General features: G+C 41.3%; 3 protein-coding genes across 4 annotated transcripts; all 3 read left to right on the forward strand.

The window, feature by feature from the left end:
• Positions 1 to 161: 161 nt before the first annotated feature.
• Positions 162 to 8,574, forward strand: tektl1 (tektin like 1). The gene is made up of 8 exons (XM_085423914.1): positions 162 to 858; positions 2,166 to 2,450; positions 2,717 to 2,821; positions 3,982 to 4,132; positions 4,466 to 4,632; positions 4,717 to 4,812; positions 4,885 to 4,998; positions 5,814 to 8,574. The coding sequence occupies exons 1-8, from the start codon at positions 529 to 531 to the stop codon at positions 6,009 to 6,011; spliced, it is 1,446 nt and encodes a 481-aa protein (XP_085280040.1). The 5' UTR covers positions 162 to 528; the 3' UTR covers positions 6,012 to 8,574.
• Positions 8,575 to 8,579: 5 nt separating this feature from the next.
• LOC146659939 (uncharacterized) lies at positions 8,580 to 12,078 on the forward strand. The gene is made up of 3 exons (XM_085423915.1): positions 8,580 to 8,652; positions 9,705 to 9,824; positions 9,949 to 12,078. The coding sequence occupies exons 1-3, from the start codon at positions 8,601 to 8,603 to the stop codon at positions 10,152 to 10,154; spliced, it is 378 nt and encodes a 125-aa protein (XP_085280041.1). The 5' UTR covers positions 8,580 to 8,600; the 3' UTR covers positions 10,155 to 12,078.
• Positions 12,079 to 12,327: 249 nt separating this feature from the next.
• zp3d.2 (zona pellucida glycoprotein 3d tandem duplicate 2) lies at positions 12,328 to 18,899 on the forward strand. 2 transcript variants are annotated; one of them, XM_085423916.1, is made up of 8 exons: positions 12,328 to 13,130; positions 14,685 to 14,800; positions 14,912 to 15,015; positions 15,920 to 16,094; positions 16,179 to 16,284; positions 16,779 to 16,867; positions 16,952 to 17,025; positions 17,132 to 18,899. In XM_085423916.1, exons 1-8 carry the CDS (start codon positions 12,570 to 12,572, stop codon positions 17,467 to 17,469), a joined length of 1,563 nt encoding a protein of 520 aa, XP_085280042.1. In that variant the 5' UTR covers positions 12,328 to 12,569; the 3' UTR covers positions 17,470 to 18,899. The 2 variants fall into 2 exon arrangements, with proteins under 2 accessions (XP_085280042.1, XP_085280043.1); XM_085423917.1 differs by having other exon boundaries at positions 16,782 to 16,867.
• The last annotated feature ends 92 nt before the right edge of the window (positions 18,900 to 18,991 follow it).

Here is an 18,991-nt window from a genome sequence, read left to right on the forward strand (position 1 = left end):
GGCATTTAGGGTCAAAGATCACGGGAGCCACAGGGGGCTTCAGGGAGTCGACCCCTGCTGGTCATTATAGAGAACGCAGGTTTAAAGCACTGTCTAAGTTAAATTTTAATTTCAGTCAGATTTTATATTTAAAAACACGCACATTCACAGAGCTCCTGACTTCCTCCTCCTGAAGCTTTAAAAGCACGAGGCTTAAAGCTGTAGACTTCCACCCCCACCTGTTGCAGAATTCTCACATCTCTTATAGTTTTGTCTTGTTTTTAAGTAAACTGTCTTCTATCAGTCCTCGCCTTCCTTTAAAGAACCAGATACGAAGTAGAGAGGAGCACTGATGCGCCACAGCTGTGTTTCACAGTCATTTAAGAGTTTCTGTGAAAGTTTAAGGGGGAGATCACACTGAGTGCTGCGTGTCCTCTGTTCCATTTTCTCTCCAATCACCAAACAGCTTGGAGTTTCTAGTTACTTTAGCTACTGTTGCTATGGAGATGACACAAAGTTTTCACCCTGGATACTTGGTAGCAGTCACAGATGAGGCCAGTTCATAGCATAGTGATGCAGGTTCAGTCGGTTCCCCTCGGCTCTGTTACCATCGGACCGCAGTCCTGGCGCGAGGGTACGGTCCGCTCCATTCGGCGTGCTGAGCGCCTGGTCCGGCAGACTCGAGCCGGGCAGCCCGCTGCGTGCAGCCAGCCCCGGAGCGGCAGCAGCAGCGCCGCTGCAGGAGTAAGCCTAAAGCGCTCAGACGGCACAGCGGAAGTCACAGCCAGAGATAAGATAAGAGCGGAGGCGTGCAGACCGAGGAGTCGTGACTGCGTCTGCAACCAGAAGATATCAAGACCCCAAAGTGCAGGAGCCATGGTGAGACAAACGATCCACAGTGTGCCAGGGTGGTGTGAAAGCCTGAAGTTATAGATTTTAAAAGTAAATATATGTAAACTATTCTAAACTAGCGTTCACAGTTACAGGAATCCATATGAAAACTGCACAAGAGTTTAAACTTCATTTCATATTGAATAATAATGAATAACTGTTTTGCTCTGTAATTAAGTCAAGGCAGCTTTATTTGTAGAGCAAATTTAAAAGACATCAAGTATCGGCCAGAGTGCTGAACAGAGGGACGTGGAATAAAAAAAAAAGAGGAATTAAGATAAAGGAGGTAAAGAAGATCCAAAAAATCCATATATATACACATAAGCAGACTCTTAAATACACTTGTCTATACAAGTATATATGTACACATACATGCATATACGTATAGACACACACAGGTATGCACGTGGACATAAATACATGTATACATATACACATGCATACAACATCCAATGTGATAACAGACCAGAATAACTAAGATAGAATAAAAGACTTAATCAGTCTTTTTAATTATGTCATAACCCAGCACGAGCAACTGTTTTAGCATCTAAATATACTAAAAGTACCTAAATTAAAATTACTCATAATGCATTAACACACTGGAGGTGATTTTAATTACTTATACCCCTGAATAGCTTTATTTAATACAGCATTATACATATTCATAGATTTAAAATCTGCAAAGCAAAAATAATGGTGTGGTGCACACAGATGTGGAGTATTTTCTTCCTGGATTCAAGCATCTAAAAAACAGAATCACAGAGAAATACTTAAACAAAGTCTATTAAAACTGAATCAGCAAAGTATTTAAGTAAATCTACTAAACTGCTGCTACTACTACATTCCACTGCTCACCCTATCCATGCCCTCATCCTGTGGTGTTGGGCATTGTGAGCTCAACAGTACTCCAGTCCAGTGGCATGCAGACGTTAAATTTATGGGGTATGAGCCTGAAAAGGTTGGAATCTCAGCTCGTAGGGAGCCAGGATGAGATGTTTTAGGAGATAAACAGACTGAAACATTCTTTACAGAACACTGCAGAGCAATGAAAAGCCCACGGAGGAAAGTACAGCTTTATAAATCAGCAATATTTTACACTTGTTGGTAGAGGCAGAGCTAAATTCATTTAACACTCTCATCTCTGAGACATTTTAAGACTTAAAACACCTTTATTTTCGAACTCTTCCTATATTAAAAGCCTTCACTTGTTTTTATTTAGATTTTCATCTTCTGCATCTTTTAAAGTTGACTGATGTTTTTGAGTATTGGACTCAGACATTGAGCTTTTTTTAAAGTTCCCTGGTGGCTCTCAGAGGACACCTGTGGCCCCGTTCCCACCTTCCAGCCTGCGTGAGCAGTGTGCCGGAGCCAGTGTTGCTGTAGTTGCTGACTACATGCGCAGAGTTCGGGAGGTGGAGGTCCAGCTGCGCAGGCAGGCTGGCAGAGTGACCGAGGAAGGTGTCAAGCTGGAGAGGGAGCGAGGACATCTGGAGAGGATGCTGCGCAGTCTTAGGACCAATCTGACCATCAACCAGAAGAGCTCGGAGGGGAGAACCAGGAGGCCATCCACCACTGAGACGGCAAGCTTACACAACACTTAAAATGCTGAAATTCTTCTGTCTACTTTGGTGTTAAAGATGCTCAACCGTGGTGAAGTATTTTCTGCCCGGCACCTCAGGATCATTTTCAGGATTTCAAGTGCAAAAACTTGCCTGCTTGCCTCACACACATACAGCATTAAATCTTTATTACCTCCAGTGTCACTGAGAGTTAATCCAGCACCAAGGATTATTTGATGAAGTTCAGAGCTGTTGACTGAGGCCCTGACAGGTCTGCCCCTTTGCAGGAGAGAGATGGTGCTGATTACTTGCTGCTGTGGGAGAGGAGAGAGCTGGCTGAGCTGAAACAGGATCTGGAGGGAACACTGAAAACCACACTGAGCCAGCTTCAGGTGATTTACAGTCCTCTGTCTTCATCGCTTGACTTGTTTTCCCTCTACTCTACCCTCACAGGCATGAGAGAGGTTAGAAAAACAACAATGCTCAGGTATCACTAACCTCCACCCTTCTTCTTTAGATTTTGTTGTTGCTGGATTTATAGGGACAGTTTATCCACCTAAACTGTTCCGATGTGAGCCGAGTGAATTCTCTTAAATTTAACACATTTAAAAATCCAAAAAACTTGTGAGAAGTTTTGTGACTAGAAGTTTGGTGGATGTAGATAGTAGAAAAAAAGTAGTTCCTTTGTTTTGGTTCTTTGAAGACCAAAAGGCGAGTGCCATTAGGTTGCATTATATTCAAGAAAAGGCATAGACCCACTGATAAGATGGTACGGTGATGTGTCTGTTTTAGAGTCAGTTGTCCAGTCTTGTTGGTTAGAACTACAGGCCAGAGGAAACATATGTAAATTCACTTTTGAGGTGAACTGTTCCTTTAAGTTAAAGCTCAGGCATTTCAGGGGATGAGTAACAGGAAGTAACAGCCATGTAGCATATATCTTTGAGGTTGCTAAACTTAACATCTTTATGTTTACTGGGTTACTGAAACTCTGCTGCGTATCCAGGCTGTTGATGCCTCGACCAGCTGAATGAAGAATTGAAAGATTGCCTGCATGGGTTTCTTTAGGCTGCTGCAGCTTTTCCCCACAGCAGAACTGCTTGTTGACTCTGAATAGGCTGTATGTGTGAATGTGAGCTTGAATGAAGGTCTTTCTGTGTTGGCCCTGTGATAGACGGGGACATGTTCAGGGTCTAGTCCACCATTTGCCTTATGAGCTGGGATGCTGGGATAAGCTAAAGGCCCGAATGCCCCTGAACTGGATGGGCTGTTTGTTGTCAAGCATTGGCTAAGCGCACTGAACAGAGAGTATAACTGAATAATGTACATAGACTGTACAGAAAGATACATGTAGCCACTGTGAAATAACCGATTGGTTTGCGGTTTGCATTTTCAGTCGAAAAAACCCCCCACTTGTAAATCTCACATATTTTATTTTATGAAACTTTTTATTGTTATTTTTTACCACATTTTTCTCTCTGCAAAGTAACCCGTACCTATATATTTGTCTGCCAGCTGCTGTCCTAATGCATTATTTCCTGCCTTCTTCTTTAAGGCCCTGGGTGAGAGCAGCAGACAGCTGCTGGACTGTGCCAGTGAGAGGGCTCGAGTACTGGAACTGCTCCCTCTCAGTGGATCTGCTGGAGGACATGACTCTGCACCTCAGACCTTTATCAAAACAGACCCCATCAGCCCCTTTACTCCAGGTACACTCAGGACAAGGAGAAGCTCTCGTTAAGAAATTATATAAGAAATAAGAGCAAATTTTGCCCAAATATCAATGAAACAAGTGAGAAAAAGAACAGCACAGTTCTTACACCACACATAAATTATATATTTTCAAAACAAGATCCTAAAAACAGAGAAGTATAAACTCCAGAACTTTAATTAAACGAATTAGTTGCTTTGTGTGTGGTCACTAATCTACACAGCCAGTGTCCCTGCTCACACTCAGAGAAAGAGCAGATCATCTTAAAACAGATCTCCTGTGTCCTCAGGATTAAAATTGACAGATAGGATATCCCCTGCTTCTCTTGCAGAGTGTAAAAAGGCTTCAGAGTCGTCCTCCCTGAGGGTCAACCAGTCGCAGCTACTGAGAGAAACCATCAGACGGACGCTAACCAGCGCCATCAGCAGGCAGAAAGCTGCTCATTGCGCTGTCAACGACGGCCTGGTGAAAAAAATTGCAGAGACAGTCACTCTGCAGGTAAAAAGATCCTGAATTAATGCAGAAGTGCATTTTTGTATTAAAGTAATAACACATACTTAACTATCATTCTGTCTTCTGTAGCAAAATCTGGCGCTGACGTCTGCAGCCACCCGGCAGGCCATGTTTCGTAAGCAGAGGGAGATCAACTGCATTCGTCACAGCCACGGCAGAGCACAGGTCAGAGAGCGTGTGGAGCGTGTTTATTTGAGATTTCATGAAAACGTTTGGCTCACGCTGTCCTGCTCACAGGGTCCAGAGTACAGCGGCGATCTTCTGTCCAGAGAGAAGCTCAACAGGCCTCTGGTGAAGGTTTATCAGAGACACCCGGGGACACAGTTACCTGAAGCTGCTCAGCTCATTCAGGTGCGTCCGACACACATTCGGCTGCCACATTCATTATCATACTTCCTGAAGTGTGTTTTGGCCTTTACCTCGTCCTGATGTCAGGTATCTGAGTCTCTGACTGCTGAGGTTACGTGTGTGTGTTTGCACTGTGATGCTAAGCTGGGAGTGTACTCTAAGCCAGCTGGACCTTTTGTGCTGAAACGACTAAGCTAACAGACTCTGCTGCAGGTGTGTCAACATGGACGGTGCCTTTCACATGCAAACTGAACCAGTGATAAATTGAACATAATTAATCTGCAGCTTTAATATTTCCAATCATGTTTTCTTTTTTATATTCTGGTAACATTTAATAACTTTACTGATTACTGATGGATAAATATTTAATACACATTTGTACAAAGAAAAAAAAAATCCAAATACAGGGTGAGCTGAATGCTCTGGGGTGATGTTAGTTTGCACTTGAACTCAGCAGAAACTAATCTGCATGTTTGTCTGCAGAAACTGAAGCTGAGACTTGTTTCTAAATTCTGCCTCATGCATTTTAAAGTTTGCAAAAATAAATTGTGACCTCAAAGCAGAACGATAGGCGTGAAGCACAGTCTCACTCTTCAGCTCAGTCTTTAAAATGATGCTTAATAATGCTTTGCATGTCAGATACGACTAAAAATAAACACAAACTGAACATTTACCAGGATTCGTATCATTATCATTATGGAGTACAGTGGCTGGTGTTCACTTGTATTAAAAAAGCAAAGTGGTTTATCACTCTAACCTCTCATTTTTCCTCAGACAAACAAAATCATTTTGAAATGTGTTTCCTGTGTGTCTCTCAGAGCGGTGCAGCGCTCAGACGATGTCTTAAGTCCTCTGAGGGTGAGCTGGGGAAGCTGGAACACACATGTCTGCAGCTGCTGGATGACCTGCAGGGCAAGAGAGCTGCAGCTCAGGTGGACGCAGCTGTGGTCCGCATGAGGCGTCAGCAGGTCGACAAGCGAGCCATGCCCGCCTTCCTCCAGCAAGGGGCGCTGTGATGCTAATTTAGTTAATGAGGGGAACTATTTACAGGTTAAAGAACATTAGAACAGCTTGAAAATGCACTTTAAGGTAAAATGTTCATGCACAGTCTTGTTTCTTTGGCTTATTTATGTTTTTTCCTAAGCTGTTTAGTTTTAGTTGAACTGTATTACATAATCATAGATATTTAATACACAAGTGATCTGCAAATTTCAGAAAAAACACATTTTATTCACAAACCAAAACATTACATGTTTCAACTTAGAAAATATACAATTTTGGAAATATTAGCTCATTTTGAATTTGATGTGGCAACACGTCTCAAAAAAGTTGGGACAGATTGTGTGGCAGTGTCCTGTGGCCCCTCTTCTTTTATATCCAGTCCCTAAATGTCCAGGGTCTGGGGAGAGCAGCTGCTGGACCAGTTATATTTCTTGTTTCATGATGCTTCAAAGGTTTTATGTTGATGAAAAGTCTGGAATGCAAGCAGGCCTCTCCAGCACTGAGTTCTGATAATAAGTCAGATTGTCCCTCTCGTCCTCAGTCTGGAGGACACAGTGTCCATGTTTTCCAGTAAGAATTTCAGATTTCAGTTTGTCCACAGAACAATTTTCCACTTTGCCTTTTAACGAGCTTTTTCCCCAGAGAAGTTCTTTGCATGGTTGTGCGTTACCCTGCTTTTGGGGATGGCGCAGAGAGCTGTGTTCAAAGACTGTGATTTCTGGAAATGTTGCTGAGTCCATGCAGTTGTTTCCATGACTGAATCATGTTGGTTTTTAATGCAGGGCTGCCTGAGGGTCCAACGATCACAGGCATACAGTTTAGAGTTTTGACTTGATCATCATTTGCATATCACCATCATGCAGATGATGAGAGAGTTTTTTACACCGACAAGTATTATTATAACTTTTCATGTTAATCTCAGACTCTTCTGTTGGTACAGCCCATCCAAAAATCCTGTTCTCCAGATTTAAATTCTAGTGTGTCTGAGCTGTCTGATCTGAGGATGGATATTCTAACCAAACTCTGAGCTGATAGCCTCATACTGCATCATCTTGTTAAATACGACAACTTCTGGCTCCAAAAAAATGAGCACTGTTCGATTCAATTCAATTTAATTCAATTTTATTTATATAGCGCCAAATCACAAAAAAAGTCGCCTCAAGGTGCTTTATATTGTACAGTAGATACAGAGAAAAGCCCAACAATCATATGACCCCCTATGAGCAAGCACTTTGGTGACAGTGGGAAGTAAAAACTCCCTTTTAACAGGAAGAAACCTCCGGCAGAACCATGCTCAGGGAGGGGCGGGGCCATCTGCTGTGATTGGTTGGGGTGGGAGAAGCAAAACACCATCTTTGACACTTAAAATACAAAATCAAAGACCATGGGGTATGTCTGTTTGTTGTTTGCACCAACAGGCATCTGGAGCTATCATCAAGTGGACACTCAAAGAACTGCAGCATTTAGGAATCGCATGCTAAATACTGCAGGCTGTTATTCTGCAGTCTGGCCTGATAGAATAGAATAGCCTTTATTGTCATTGTACATGTGCAATGAAATTGTGATGTACAGTAGGAGAGATGAAATAAAAAAGAGAGCTTTGTTTGAGCTGCCTTCTCTCACTGGAGAGTTTAACGCCTGTGCTGTTAGGATGAAATCTTCAGCAGCTCCACAGAATTCAGCTCTGGGTTTGAAACCAGTATAATTCTGTGGGTTTCTCTCAAGACAGCGTATCACTCCACAGACACACACACACTTTCATTCTGATCTAATTAGGCTATCTGTTATTGAAATAACAATAATAACAACAATGGAAAGAATGACTTTTTGTATGCCTGAAAAACAGAAATAGGAAAAAGTATCCAGAGATGGAGTAATTCGATTATCTTATCTAACACACAATAATCATATACTGCAGATTATCTCAATGCAAACACTATGAACAAATCTTACTGTGCAAAAACATGAAATCACCCTGTGTTCAGTTTGAAACTGTGGGACTGTTCATTGCTTCTAATCACTTTTCTCGTCATGGGACTGCAGGTCACTTGACATCCCTCCCACCAAACTCAACGTCTTTCATTAGGAGATGAGATGTGATTTAATAAACCTGCCCTGCTTCACCTCAGTACAGACACATGTCACATCATTCTTTAGAAAAAAAACCTCAAGAAAGCTTAATACTTTCCACTTTTTCCACATTTTAAGCTACACAGATGTGGATTTTCTTCATAAAGCCCCGTTGATTATCTTAAGTCTGAATGGACCTTTTCTAAGCAGCCATGGCTTCGAACAGAAGTCTAACAGTCTAATTTAATCATAAGGAGTGGGGTGGGAGATTCTCCCAGAGTTGATTAAGGGAATATTAAGAGAAACCAGTAAGAGATTTACCTTCAGATCTCTGTGGCTGCTCCGTCTGCGTGAAGCTAGTTTGTAAAACTTTAGCTTTAAATTAAAAGAACAAACAAAAAACAACTTGATTTCTTGAATTCAAGATGAAAACAGCGGATTCATTCTAGAAAATATTCTGAAAGAAACGCCTTTAAGAGCTGAAGCGTCGACCGGCAGGAGGATTTTCTCCTGGTGAGACAGAAACATCAGTGATGTCGAAGCTGCTTGGCTCTCTGCTTCTCCTGTGTTTACTTCCAGCTGTGGGTAAGTCAGCAAAGACGGTGTGTGCATGCTTCTGCTCGTGTGTTTAAAGGCACAATCCATGCAGCTATAGCAGACAGAAAACTCCAAGGTTAACATTAATATAAAAAACCTTATTTTCTTGCATAATTAAGATCTATTATTTTCCCCTCATTGTTTGATGTATGAAATTTTTGGAAAAGAACTATTTAAGTAGCTTTAATGTGAGATGAAGAAAGATGTAACTGGGAAACTGGAACCATTACACCTTATAAAACTGCCCAAATAAAATTATTTTAAAATACAGAAATATTTTTGTTTAGTAATGAATATGTTTGATCTTTGTATTACTTGTACATATAAAAAACCTCTTTGTGTCACATGATGCCGTTCCATAAGAAATATCCAAGTGCATTAGCAATCAGAGGTAGTTAACATAGAAGAGTTTAAATAGCTGAGGCTAACAGACAGTGCACAAGAGAGTGCACGCAGGGTGGAGTGGGTGGAGGTGAGACAGAAGGATACATGTGAGAGTAAAAGGGAAGGTTTATAAGACGGTAGTGAGACCTGCTGTGACGTATGGTTTGGAGACTGTGGCACTGATAAAACAACACGAGGCAGGATTTCACTGAGAGTGACCGGACAGGATTAGAAGCTAATATATCAGAAGAGGCGAGCCTGAGTTTGTTTGGACATGCGCAGAGAAGGGATGGTGGATATGTTTTAGAAAGGATGTTTAACACCAGGCAGGAGGAAGAGGAAGACCTCAGAGAAGATGCGTGATGTAGTGGAGGAGGATCTGCAGATGGTGACCTCTAAAGGAAGCAGCTGAAAGAAGAAGTGGTTAACATTCGTGTTAGTGGTAAAGAGAAAGCAGTGTGTTTCATCATATTAGGGCTGCAACAAATAAATATTCTAACCACTGATTAATCTCGGTGATTAATCATTTTGAAGTACATTTTAAAAGGCAGTTTAAAAGACATCCGTTTTTACCATCCTTGTATTTTGTGATTATTATGATTCAGTTGACTTTTTTTTACTGTGGCTCACATGCAAAACTCACATCTGTACTTCAGTTCCCCTCTTCTGTTACACCTGTGTGTTCCCCACCATCTCCCCTCTGGACTGCATCAGATTCCCCCTGAAGTGTCCACCTGGGCAGCTCTGCCTGTCCAGCCGAGCCGTGGGTGAGAAAGGTGAGTTCAACTCGAGTCACTGAAAGTCAAATTTAAATGAATCAAAACTGAGAAAAAGAAGCGAGAAAGGTCAGCGCCCGGCTCGGGGAGGAGTGTGTCAGTGTGATTTGCTTCTTTCTTTCAGGGGACTTCCGTGTGGTTTTGTACGAGAAGAGCTGCGTCCTGCCCTCCCTGTGCGGAATCACGGGTGAAAAATACGCGCTGGGACTCAACTTCACCTTCACCAATGAATGCTGCAACACTCACTTGTGTAATGGCGCTGCTACATCTGCTGCCCCCTACTGGATTGGGACATTATTCACACTTCTAACTCTGTACTCCGTTTGGTGAATAGTCAATGATATAAAGCAGTTTGGCAGAGATAGAGTTCCTATTTCCGCCCTCTAATGGACAAAAGCTGTACTAAACTTTTTTAAAACACTATATTTATTTATTTTTACTCTAACAGTAAATCGGTAACAATAAGGCAAGCGCACCAGTGTAGTTCAAGTTCAAGTTCAAATTTTATTCGCCACATGCAGTGGCAGGTTGCCCTGCAGTGGAATGAACCCGCCCCCGACCTTACACACACTACACAGACATCACATGGGGATACAAGTCAGAGAACGGTTGCATTACAGAAAAACCACTGAAATGTCCACTACAATGGGAAAGTACAAGAGGAAAAAAAGAGACCTCTACTCATGCTGGGCTCCTATAGGAGGACAGCATGAGAACAGGAAACAAAAAAACTCCTCTGCACAGAAATGTCCACAGTACAACATTATAGAGCACGTGACCAGCAACAGGGATGGGTAGGGGATAAGGAGTAATCCCAGGCAACACAGCAGCCATCCTGTAATATCCAAATTCACACAGACACACATGAAAAAGTACAACGTTTAAAACAAACAATGTCCTGGTAAATTTTCTGTTGGATCCAAAAATCTCACAAAATTAAAAAAAACGTTTTGTCGTTCAGTATATGCAGGTCTTGAAGGTTTGAGTCCATTTATAATATTTTGTCTTCATTAATTTTTGCTCATTTTTATGATATGTCTGTGTTTCTGGATACAAACCAATCCCAGTGAATCACAGTGAAACAGGCTTTCTTTAGCCTCTGCACATTTAGTTCATATGCATATTTATATCGTAACAATTTACCTGCATTAACCAGTTACAGTGTATTAATCTGAGGCATGAATTCACCTGCGGATATTTTCATTTTAAAATCTTTGTTCTGTGCATTTATTTCATGACCTGAAGTTTCTGACGAGCAGGATGGAAACATTCTAAAATACTGATATGACTGCCTTTTAGTGGTGTGCAGATTCTTCCGATACCAGTAATTTATATTCTAGAATCGATTCTCATATTAAAATATCGGTATTTTAGTACTTTGAGGTAAATTTGTAGTTTTTCATTAACAGGAACACAGTGGAAAGAAACTATATCATTCTGATCGTCTAAATTGGAAGGAACTACTTCCTCTTACGCCTTTCACAGTCATATGCGAAATATAAATGTATAAATGTGTGGCAGCCCCTGGCGTGGGCACTCACAACAATGGCTGAGCGTGAACGGAGTCATGTGTGGACGTATTTTACCTCCACAAACGGCCGAGACGTGGTTTGCGATACATGTGGCAAGACAGTGAGGTGCTGTGTCAACACCACTAACCTGTCAAACACCTCAGAGTAAATCATATCACAGAATATGACGAGCGTATGTTGAGGCGAACTGAAGAGGAGGAGAGGGACAGGTGCTGCTAGGGGAGACAGATGAATTTCGCGGAGTCCTTTAGTGCTGCAGGCAGGCAACGTGTTCAAATAGTGCAAAACTTCAGTTTTGTTTTTAATTTCTACATGATAATTCTACATTATTAAGCAATATGAACAAGTAGTCTGATGTCCTGTAATCATTATGAAGTTATATTATTACGACTACATAATACAATTATATATTGTATTATGAAATACAATGAAACATTAAGTTTTTGTAGAGAGTATTGGTATCGGATCAGTATCGTCGATACGACTCGACGGAAAGGAAATCAGTGGTATCGCACATCACTACTGCCTTTCTTTAACAGTCCTTTGTATATATCAGCAGGTGTTTTGGAGGTCCATTGAGTTAAATGTGTTGGTTTTACAAAGCATGCAACCTGTAGAAGTGTAAAGGTTTTTTATTCAGATTGAATCGATTCCTGTTATTGAAACAGTCAGGATAAGAACATCTGTCACCAGATGGTGAATCTTTTCACTCCTTTTAGAACACAAACAGTGACGAGTCACAGCCTGGCACCAAAATGTAGACTAAACATCCAGGGTACCAATTGTTCCTGTTCCTCTGTATCATAGACATTAAATTGGTGGCATTTTGCATTGAAAATATATGTTTCATGATGAGATGCTGATCCCATGACCAGATGCTCAATAACAAAAATCATGCTGTTTTCTGCCCTGAAAACTGAATATATGTCTTCTTCTGTACTTCTGAAAGACAAAAAAAAATGCTGGAAAAATAAAGCAAATGTAAAAGCACAAAATGTCAACGCAACCTTCTGTACTAACAGAGCCTGTAACTGGGAAATCTTTCATAGTATGAGAGATTGCGCGTTTTAATTAACTATGAAAAAGCAGCTGATTCTGGGGGAGGTCAGGTGATCCTCCTGGAAAACATCAAAACGTTGTTTTTACTTCAAACAGCCGGTGAGTGGCGCCCTTTGCTGTCCATCTGCGCCAGGTGTTGTTAATTTACCTCCACATGAGGAGAGCATCATCAGCCGTGACAGCCAACCTTCCGCCCTTTCGGACACTTTGTTGTATGTCACTGGGATTTCCGGGCATGCTTTACCTACCTTTCCTTCTCTTGCTGCCCGTGTTTGCGTCCACTGAAGCGGGGACAGCGGCCCCTCGGCCTTCGGAGCAGACAGCGCAGGTGATGAGAAAAGTTCCCCGGAGAGAAACGCCGACTCTCCTTTCGCCGCCGTACCTCCACCTCCCGGTGTTTCTGGACTCTCAAGTGCCGCTGGTGGATAAGGAGTACTTCTCTCCGCTCAGGGGCACGGGAGTGGAGCCTCTGCCCGAGCGCGTCCGGGACATCCTGCTCCCTATTCCGCCCAAATCCACTCCGCCCAGCGTCTCGGATGTTTCCGTGAAGACTACGTGTAAGCGGACAAAGATGCAAGTCCAGGTGGAGAGGAGCCTTCTGGGAACGGGTGAAGCCCGGTCTCAGCTCAAGCTGGGCACGTGCACAGCCAGCAAATCCACGAGGGATTACTTTTATTTTGAGTATGGCCTCGGTATGTGTGGAACCAAGCGCACGGTGAGTCTCAGGCAAGAAAGGACCCCAGAGAATTAAAAACGGAATTATACTGATTTTCTGTTCTTGTCCGAGATGATTAACCAGTTAAAAAAGACAGCTTTGTTTTGCGTCTTTAGTGGGTTACAGTGGACACAGAACTGTTACACCAATGACGACATCTAAAACGGTGAACATGTCAGTTATATGCCAGGCTTTGCTCCAGTAGGTTAAACTGGGCCTGGTACTACTTATTTCTTGGACTCACTAGAGTAGCTTTGCTTGATTTGTTTAATTTTACCGATTACCGGGCCTACAGCCCCAAGTTCACCCTCTGTCTGGAGCAAGATGCCTCACCTCACTTTAAAAAAAGCTTGCTTCTGATTGGTTCCCCCTGGCAAATGTAGGCTTGATCAGGAGGCGATTGGTTTTCTGTACTCACTGCCAGAGGAACTAACTTTATGACGTCACACCGAGCCAAGAGTCGGGGGGGAAACTGTTAAACTGGACCTTTGGCTCACAGGGGTTACTGTTACTTACACACACACACACACACACACACACACACACACACACACACACACACACACACAGAAAATATGAAAAAGAAAAATTATAGATGAGCTATAAATATGTCCATCTTTGGAGTTGCATACAGAAGCATCCATTATACTATTTCAACAATATCTGACTTTTTCTTGGCACAGGCAGGGTAAAATTATTTTTTTTAGTTCAGAGCAGGAATTTTGTGCTGCTGTTTAAGCGTATTCATCTTTAATAAGATCACAAAATGGGGAAAAAATACTGGAAGAGATTGTTGTTGTTGTTGTTGTTTTTTACAAGAACCATGCAGAACAGAATCTGCCAAAAGTCCAACTTAAACAAGTGACTTATTAATCAATAAATCTGCCTTTAAATAAAACACAAAATGCTAAATATGTAGCGCAAAACAAGTCACAATGAATGCAAATTTATTAACAGAACATAAGGACACATATTTACTGAGAGCTGGAGGACAAGTCTTTGTCCCCCTGTTCCTAGCTTCAATGACCGGTCTGTATATGCACTTATTTCTGTCACACAAATTAATCAAAGTATTGCATTATTCATCTGATTGCATAGAGAAATCTTCTGTGCTGGAAAGATGTGGACATATTTATATATTTATACCCTCGTTTGTCCACTAAGGGGCTCTGTAGTAGGACACCACAGTCAGATAAACCTTTTTGAGTGTTTGGAGTTTTGGTCAGGTGACACAAAACACCCGATGATGTCAGCATTACTGTAAGATTTCATATTCCTATTGAACAAATAAGAAAACAATAGATATATTTCAATAAAAGTAGTTTAAATGTATGTTTCCATAACATTTTCATGTACTGCAGTAATTTATATTTGAATTTTAGTTTTTTGACTAAATCTTCAGTCATAAGATTAGGATTACATGTTGAGTAAGATTATGTCTACACCTGCTGTGATTCACTGTTGGCATTCAGCTCACTGCTGAGCCATAAAAGCCTGTCTCATAACTGTAGACAAAGTTTTATTTAAATGTTAATATAAAAATTCTGGTTGCAGATCATTGATAACCAGGTTGTCTATTCAAACACACTTCGTTACGACCCACCGAGACTCAAAGGACCAATCAGGCGAGTGGTGCCCTTCAACCTACCTGTGTCATGTTATTTTAACAGGTGAGCTTAAAAGATTAAATTGAGGACAGACAGAAACTTATTCATAACACACAAACTGTTTATTAATGCTGTTTTTCCATTATTTTTTTTTTAATGCTAACAACCTTTTAGGTACCAATACACCTACAAAATTGGCTACATACCAAAGGTGCCCATACGCAGGCTCTTCAAACGAGTAAAGAACGGAGCTAAATTCAGTCTGACGCCACGAAACGGTAAACCTACAGAAATGTGTGCAGTTATTAAACCCCGGTGGATTTCTGAGGTTCTTGGTGGTCTTTGTTTATCAAATTAAATTAATTTTTGATAAACATTTTTCAATATCATTCAGAAGCAAGACCTTGATGTTAATGTGACAAATGCAAAGCTTGCAACTCTGTGCAGGTGCTAGAAACAGATTAATGTCAAAATCACTCGTGTGGTTTTGCTGAGTCACTGTTTCTTTAAGCACAGTATCCTAGTACACACCTCCACACTAATCATGAGTCTTTGGATCCAGGAGGACATTTATATCTGGAATAATGATGTATTTTATTTAGATTACCAAACATTTAATTATTTCAATTTGATGTGTTTATGAAGATCACAAGTTAAATGTCCAGTTTTGTTGTATTTCATAAAGATAAAAAATCCTCCCTATAGTGATTGAATCCAGATCTGAATAGAAACATTAATTTCTTAAGTTGGTGCCACATTTCATCCAGATGTGTTCATAACTATTTGAGTCATGCTGCTAACAAACAAACTGCTTGGTGGCGCCATGGTGACGTCACCCTCATAAATATGTTGATGCTTTATGAGCTAAGATATCCAGGGAACACAAGGTTTTAATCATGTAGCAAGCTGACTTCAGAGATTCATTCTTTGCTACTAATATTTTGTTTTTGGCACCAACTTTACTCCTAACTGACACGTCAAGGATTTTGCAGATTGTCTGGAAAATACTTTGTCCAGTAGATATTCCGTCGATATTCAGGTGAATTTTTGCAGTTTGAGCACTTTGCAAAGCTGCTTTCACACAACTGCTATCAAAATGATTTGTTTTTAAAGTGTGAGTGAGCTTTGCAGGTGCTTTTCCTGTCGCTTTACTGCTAATTTACTGTCCTATTTTCCTTTTAGCGAAATGGGAAAGGCTGTCCCCATCAGATCAGTACGTGCTCGGAAAGCCCATGTACTTTCAGGCCGAGGCCCTGCCCATGTCCCACGATGAGAGACTGTACATCCACTCGTGTTATGCCACTCCAGAGAAGTCCCACACATTCACGCTTAGATTCCCTGTTGTGAGAAACTTTGGGTAATGAATGTCACACGTCAAAAAAGCTGAAGCATTATTAAAAAAAATCATGCCATGGTCAGCTGTTTTCTCTTTCTGATAAAGATGTATGGTTGAAAGCAAAGGCGGGCGCTCCAGGTTCATCCCGTACAGAAACGATGCTGTGAGATTCTCTGTGGATGCGTTCCTGTTCAAGGGAATGATGGGCCAGGTCAGCCGAAGTGTCACCAGACTATAATGTGCTTCATATGTTCTTGTACTTTATTTTATCCCAAGTTCTTTGCCGTAAATCAGTGATGGCTTGCATGTGTACTGAGAAGTAAGTAGATCTCGACATGTGCCTTTACCCGCTTGATTTAAAAATTTGAGTAAAGCAGAAGTCTTATATTTAAAACAAGCAAAGAGCTTCTTTATGCAGGCGCATTGTTATAGTTACTCATCTTTCACTGTTAATCATTTGCTTCATGCAAATTAATTGTTTGCTAAGCCTGTGCATGTGTAACTGTAAAAATTCAGTGGTTTTGGATGGCTGACCCCTTTTTAAATTAAATTGGGTTAGATTTGGTCCCCATATTAAAAAAAAAAACAAAACAAAAAAAAAAAAAAACAACATTTTTGGGAATATCTGGGAGTCAGTGTGGTTTGACTGAATAAAGCGATTTAAAAGCTAATAGAGTAAACTTACTTTTTCTGTATCTGCTGCAGCAGCTGTACATGCACTGCATCATGTCTGTGAGCAGTTCGGTGCCTACACCCACAGCCAAGTCCTGCAACTACGACACAAAGGCCAGAAGGTTAGATTTCCCCTGAAGCTCTTCTTAAAAACGCTGTGATATGATGATATTGAAAGCGTCTGTTGTCTTTGCTGCTTTGTGCAGATGGGCTGAGCTGTATGGATCAGACACAGTGTGCAGCTGCTGTGACTCCAACTGTAGCTCTTCAGCATCCAATGGTGAATCATCACTTAAACTTTTCTTTGTTTAAAAAAAAAAAAAATAATTGTTTGCTTTCTGCTGGAATTAAATGATTGAATATTAAAACATTTTCAACTTTTCCAGAGACTCAAATAATCAGCAGTCGGCCGTGGACCATAGAACCTAAAGCGAAAGCCATCGGCTCCCTGAAGAGGAACACGATCTCCACCAAAACAACAGCGGCACCGGAGTCAGTCATGACTGAGTGGAGGTGGACGTCACAGCCGGTGGTGACAGCAGCGCTTCCGATGGATAAGGTGGAGAAAACGGTGAAGGATTTGGAGTGGCCGTTTGGAGGTGGTGGAGTGATGTGGACTGAGGAGGAAGGTGAGGAAAAGCAGGGGAAGGGCTCTGCTTCTGTGGAGGAGGTGATCGCAGAACCCCGCCGGATATTTGAAGAAATATTTGATTTTGACAAATAAAGCTGGAGTTTGATCAGCGACGAGCTTCCTCCGGGTCTCTAATTTCAAACCAAATCAATTCCACTTATATTTTTGCAAAAATGTTTTCTGTGGTAAACAAGTTTGAGAAAGTTGTTGTTGATACTGAGCAAATTGATTACCTTTATTTGATTTGCATCACTAAATCTATAAACAATGACATAAAGATTATTGGAAATTCAATCTCATACTTACTGAGCGATGGGTGAGAAAGTGGACACCCCCATAGGTTCTATAGAAAATAAACTTCATTGTGAAGCTCCAGGTCTGCCATCTTGTCGTTTGTGAGGACCAGATGTGTAGGTCAAAGCATGTCAGTGTGAATTGAATGTGTGCAGTGACTCAGTTTAGACATTTCTGTACTATCAATAATTATTTGGACTTCAATCACAGAGAGAAAGAAATGCAGGACTCACACTGGATCATCTCTCCAACAGTAAGAGAAGATATGAATGCAACTAATTTCAATTCAATGAGCATTTTGTCATCATTTCTATTTCTGTAAAAATTCAGGCACTGGTAGTGAAGTGTTATTTTTCACCATGTTGTCGTGCATAAGACGGCACGGCGAGAACTTGTGGGGCAGAGTGGTGCAGTGGTCAGCGCTGTCGCCTCGCATCAAGAAGCTTGTTGGTTTGAATCGAGCAGCCAGCTGCGCCCTGTTTGCATGTTCTTCTTGTGTCTACATGGTTCTTCGTGGTTATGCAGAGATCCTCCCACGGTACAAAAACAAGTAAAGGCATAGCCATCCTAAATTGAAGGTGTGATTGAATGACCACCCGTCTTGTGTGTGCCCCACTTCTCTCACCCTGTGACAGTTGGGATGGGCCCCTCTTACAGGGTGATAGAGTGGGTGGATGAATGGATGTTATAGTTTTCCCCGAGTCTTGTATACAGTTGGTCTTCTGTTTAGATCCCGAGGAGTTTAAAGCACTTCTACACTGACTGAACATCTCAGACCCAAAGGCTACATCCATCTTTTGTAAATGGCAAATCTGCATCCAGCTTCTTGTTAGCTTGTTTATTATGAATTAAAAGATTTGCTGTGCTATAATTTAATATAGGACCATCTAAGGTGTCTTGTGCTGCTGTAAGGCGTGTGGGATCTTTGAGGATGTCCTGGGGCCTCTGATGACAGATGGTTTGGGTTTTGTGGGCTGCAGTATGGGACCTTCTTTGGTCAACTTTCCTCCGAGTGGATTGGGTGGTTGTTGTTGTTGCTGTTTTTGTTTAACTGTAAACATAAAATCAGATCTCTTTTCCTCATACAGGTGTTATTTATTAGCTTTACATCAAGCATTTATGTTTTATTGCTACATGTTAATTCTGTACAATTTCCCTTTTACAAAAAGTCAGGGATAACTGTTTTGACCTGTGAAGTGAAAAGAACAGTTGCAGATCTGTTATGCTACTATGACGTCTGTCTTTACAACAGTCAATATCAAACAAAGTATTTTACAGATGTGTGAAAAAATTCATAACTGAATAACCATTAATATAGTAT

This window comes from Rhamphochromis longiceps, linkage group LG11 (genome assembly GCF_057381845.1).
Source record: "Rhamphochromis longiceps isolate RC_006_pf linkage group LG11, R_longiceps_female_GT1.1, whole genome shotgun sequence".
Classification (NCBI taxonomy): domain Eukaryota; kingdom Metazoa; phylum Chordata; class Actinopteri; order Cichliformes; family Cichlidae; genus Rhamphochromis; species Rhamphochromis longiceps.

What these genes read in the sequence shown, in the direction of transcription:
- LOC146659939 (XM_085423915.1), top strand. Translation starts at nt 8,601, where the DNA reads ATGTCGAAGCTGCTTGGCTCTCTGCTTCTCCTGTGTTTACTTCCAGCT. An exon ending in GTGTTTACTTCCAGCTGTGG is followed by an intron (nt 8,653 to 9,704) that starts GTAAGTCAGCAA and finishes TCTGTACTTCAG; the next exon opens with TTCCCCTCTTCTGTTACACC. An exon ending in CCGAGCCGTGGGTGAGAAAG is followed by an intron (nt 9,825 to 9,948) that starts GTGAGTTCAACT and finishes TCTTTCTTTCAG; the next exon opens with GGGACTTCCGTGTGGTTTTG.
- zp3d.2 (XM_085423916.1), top strand. Translation starts at nt 12,570, where the DNA reads ATGAGGAGAGCATCATCAGCCGTGACAGCCAACCTTCCGCCCTTTCGG. An exon ending in TCAAGGGAATGATGGGCCAG is followed by an intron (nt 16,285 to 16,778) that starts GTCAGCCGAAGT and finishes TATCTGCTGCAG; the next exon opens with CAGCTGTACATGCACTGCAT. An exon ending in TAGCTCTTCAGCATCCAATG is followed by an intron (nt 17,026 to 17,131) that starts GTGAATCATCAC and finishes CAACTTTTCCAG; the next exon opens with AGACTCAAATAATCAGCAGT.
- tektl1 (XM_085423914.1), top strand. Translation starts at nt 529, where the DNA reads ATGAGGCCAGTTCATAGCATAGTGATGCAGGTTCAGTCGGTTCCCCTC. An exon ending in CATCAGCCCCTTTACTCCAG is followed by an intron (nt 4,133 to 4,465) that starts GTACACTCAGGA and finishes CTTCTCTTGCAG; the next exon opens with AGTGTAAAAAGGCTTCAGAG. An exon ending in CAGAGACAGTCACTCTGCAG is followed by an intron (nt 4,633 to 4,716) that starts GTAAAAAGATCC and finishes TGTCTTCTGTAG; the next exon opens with CAAAATCTGGCGCTGACGTC.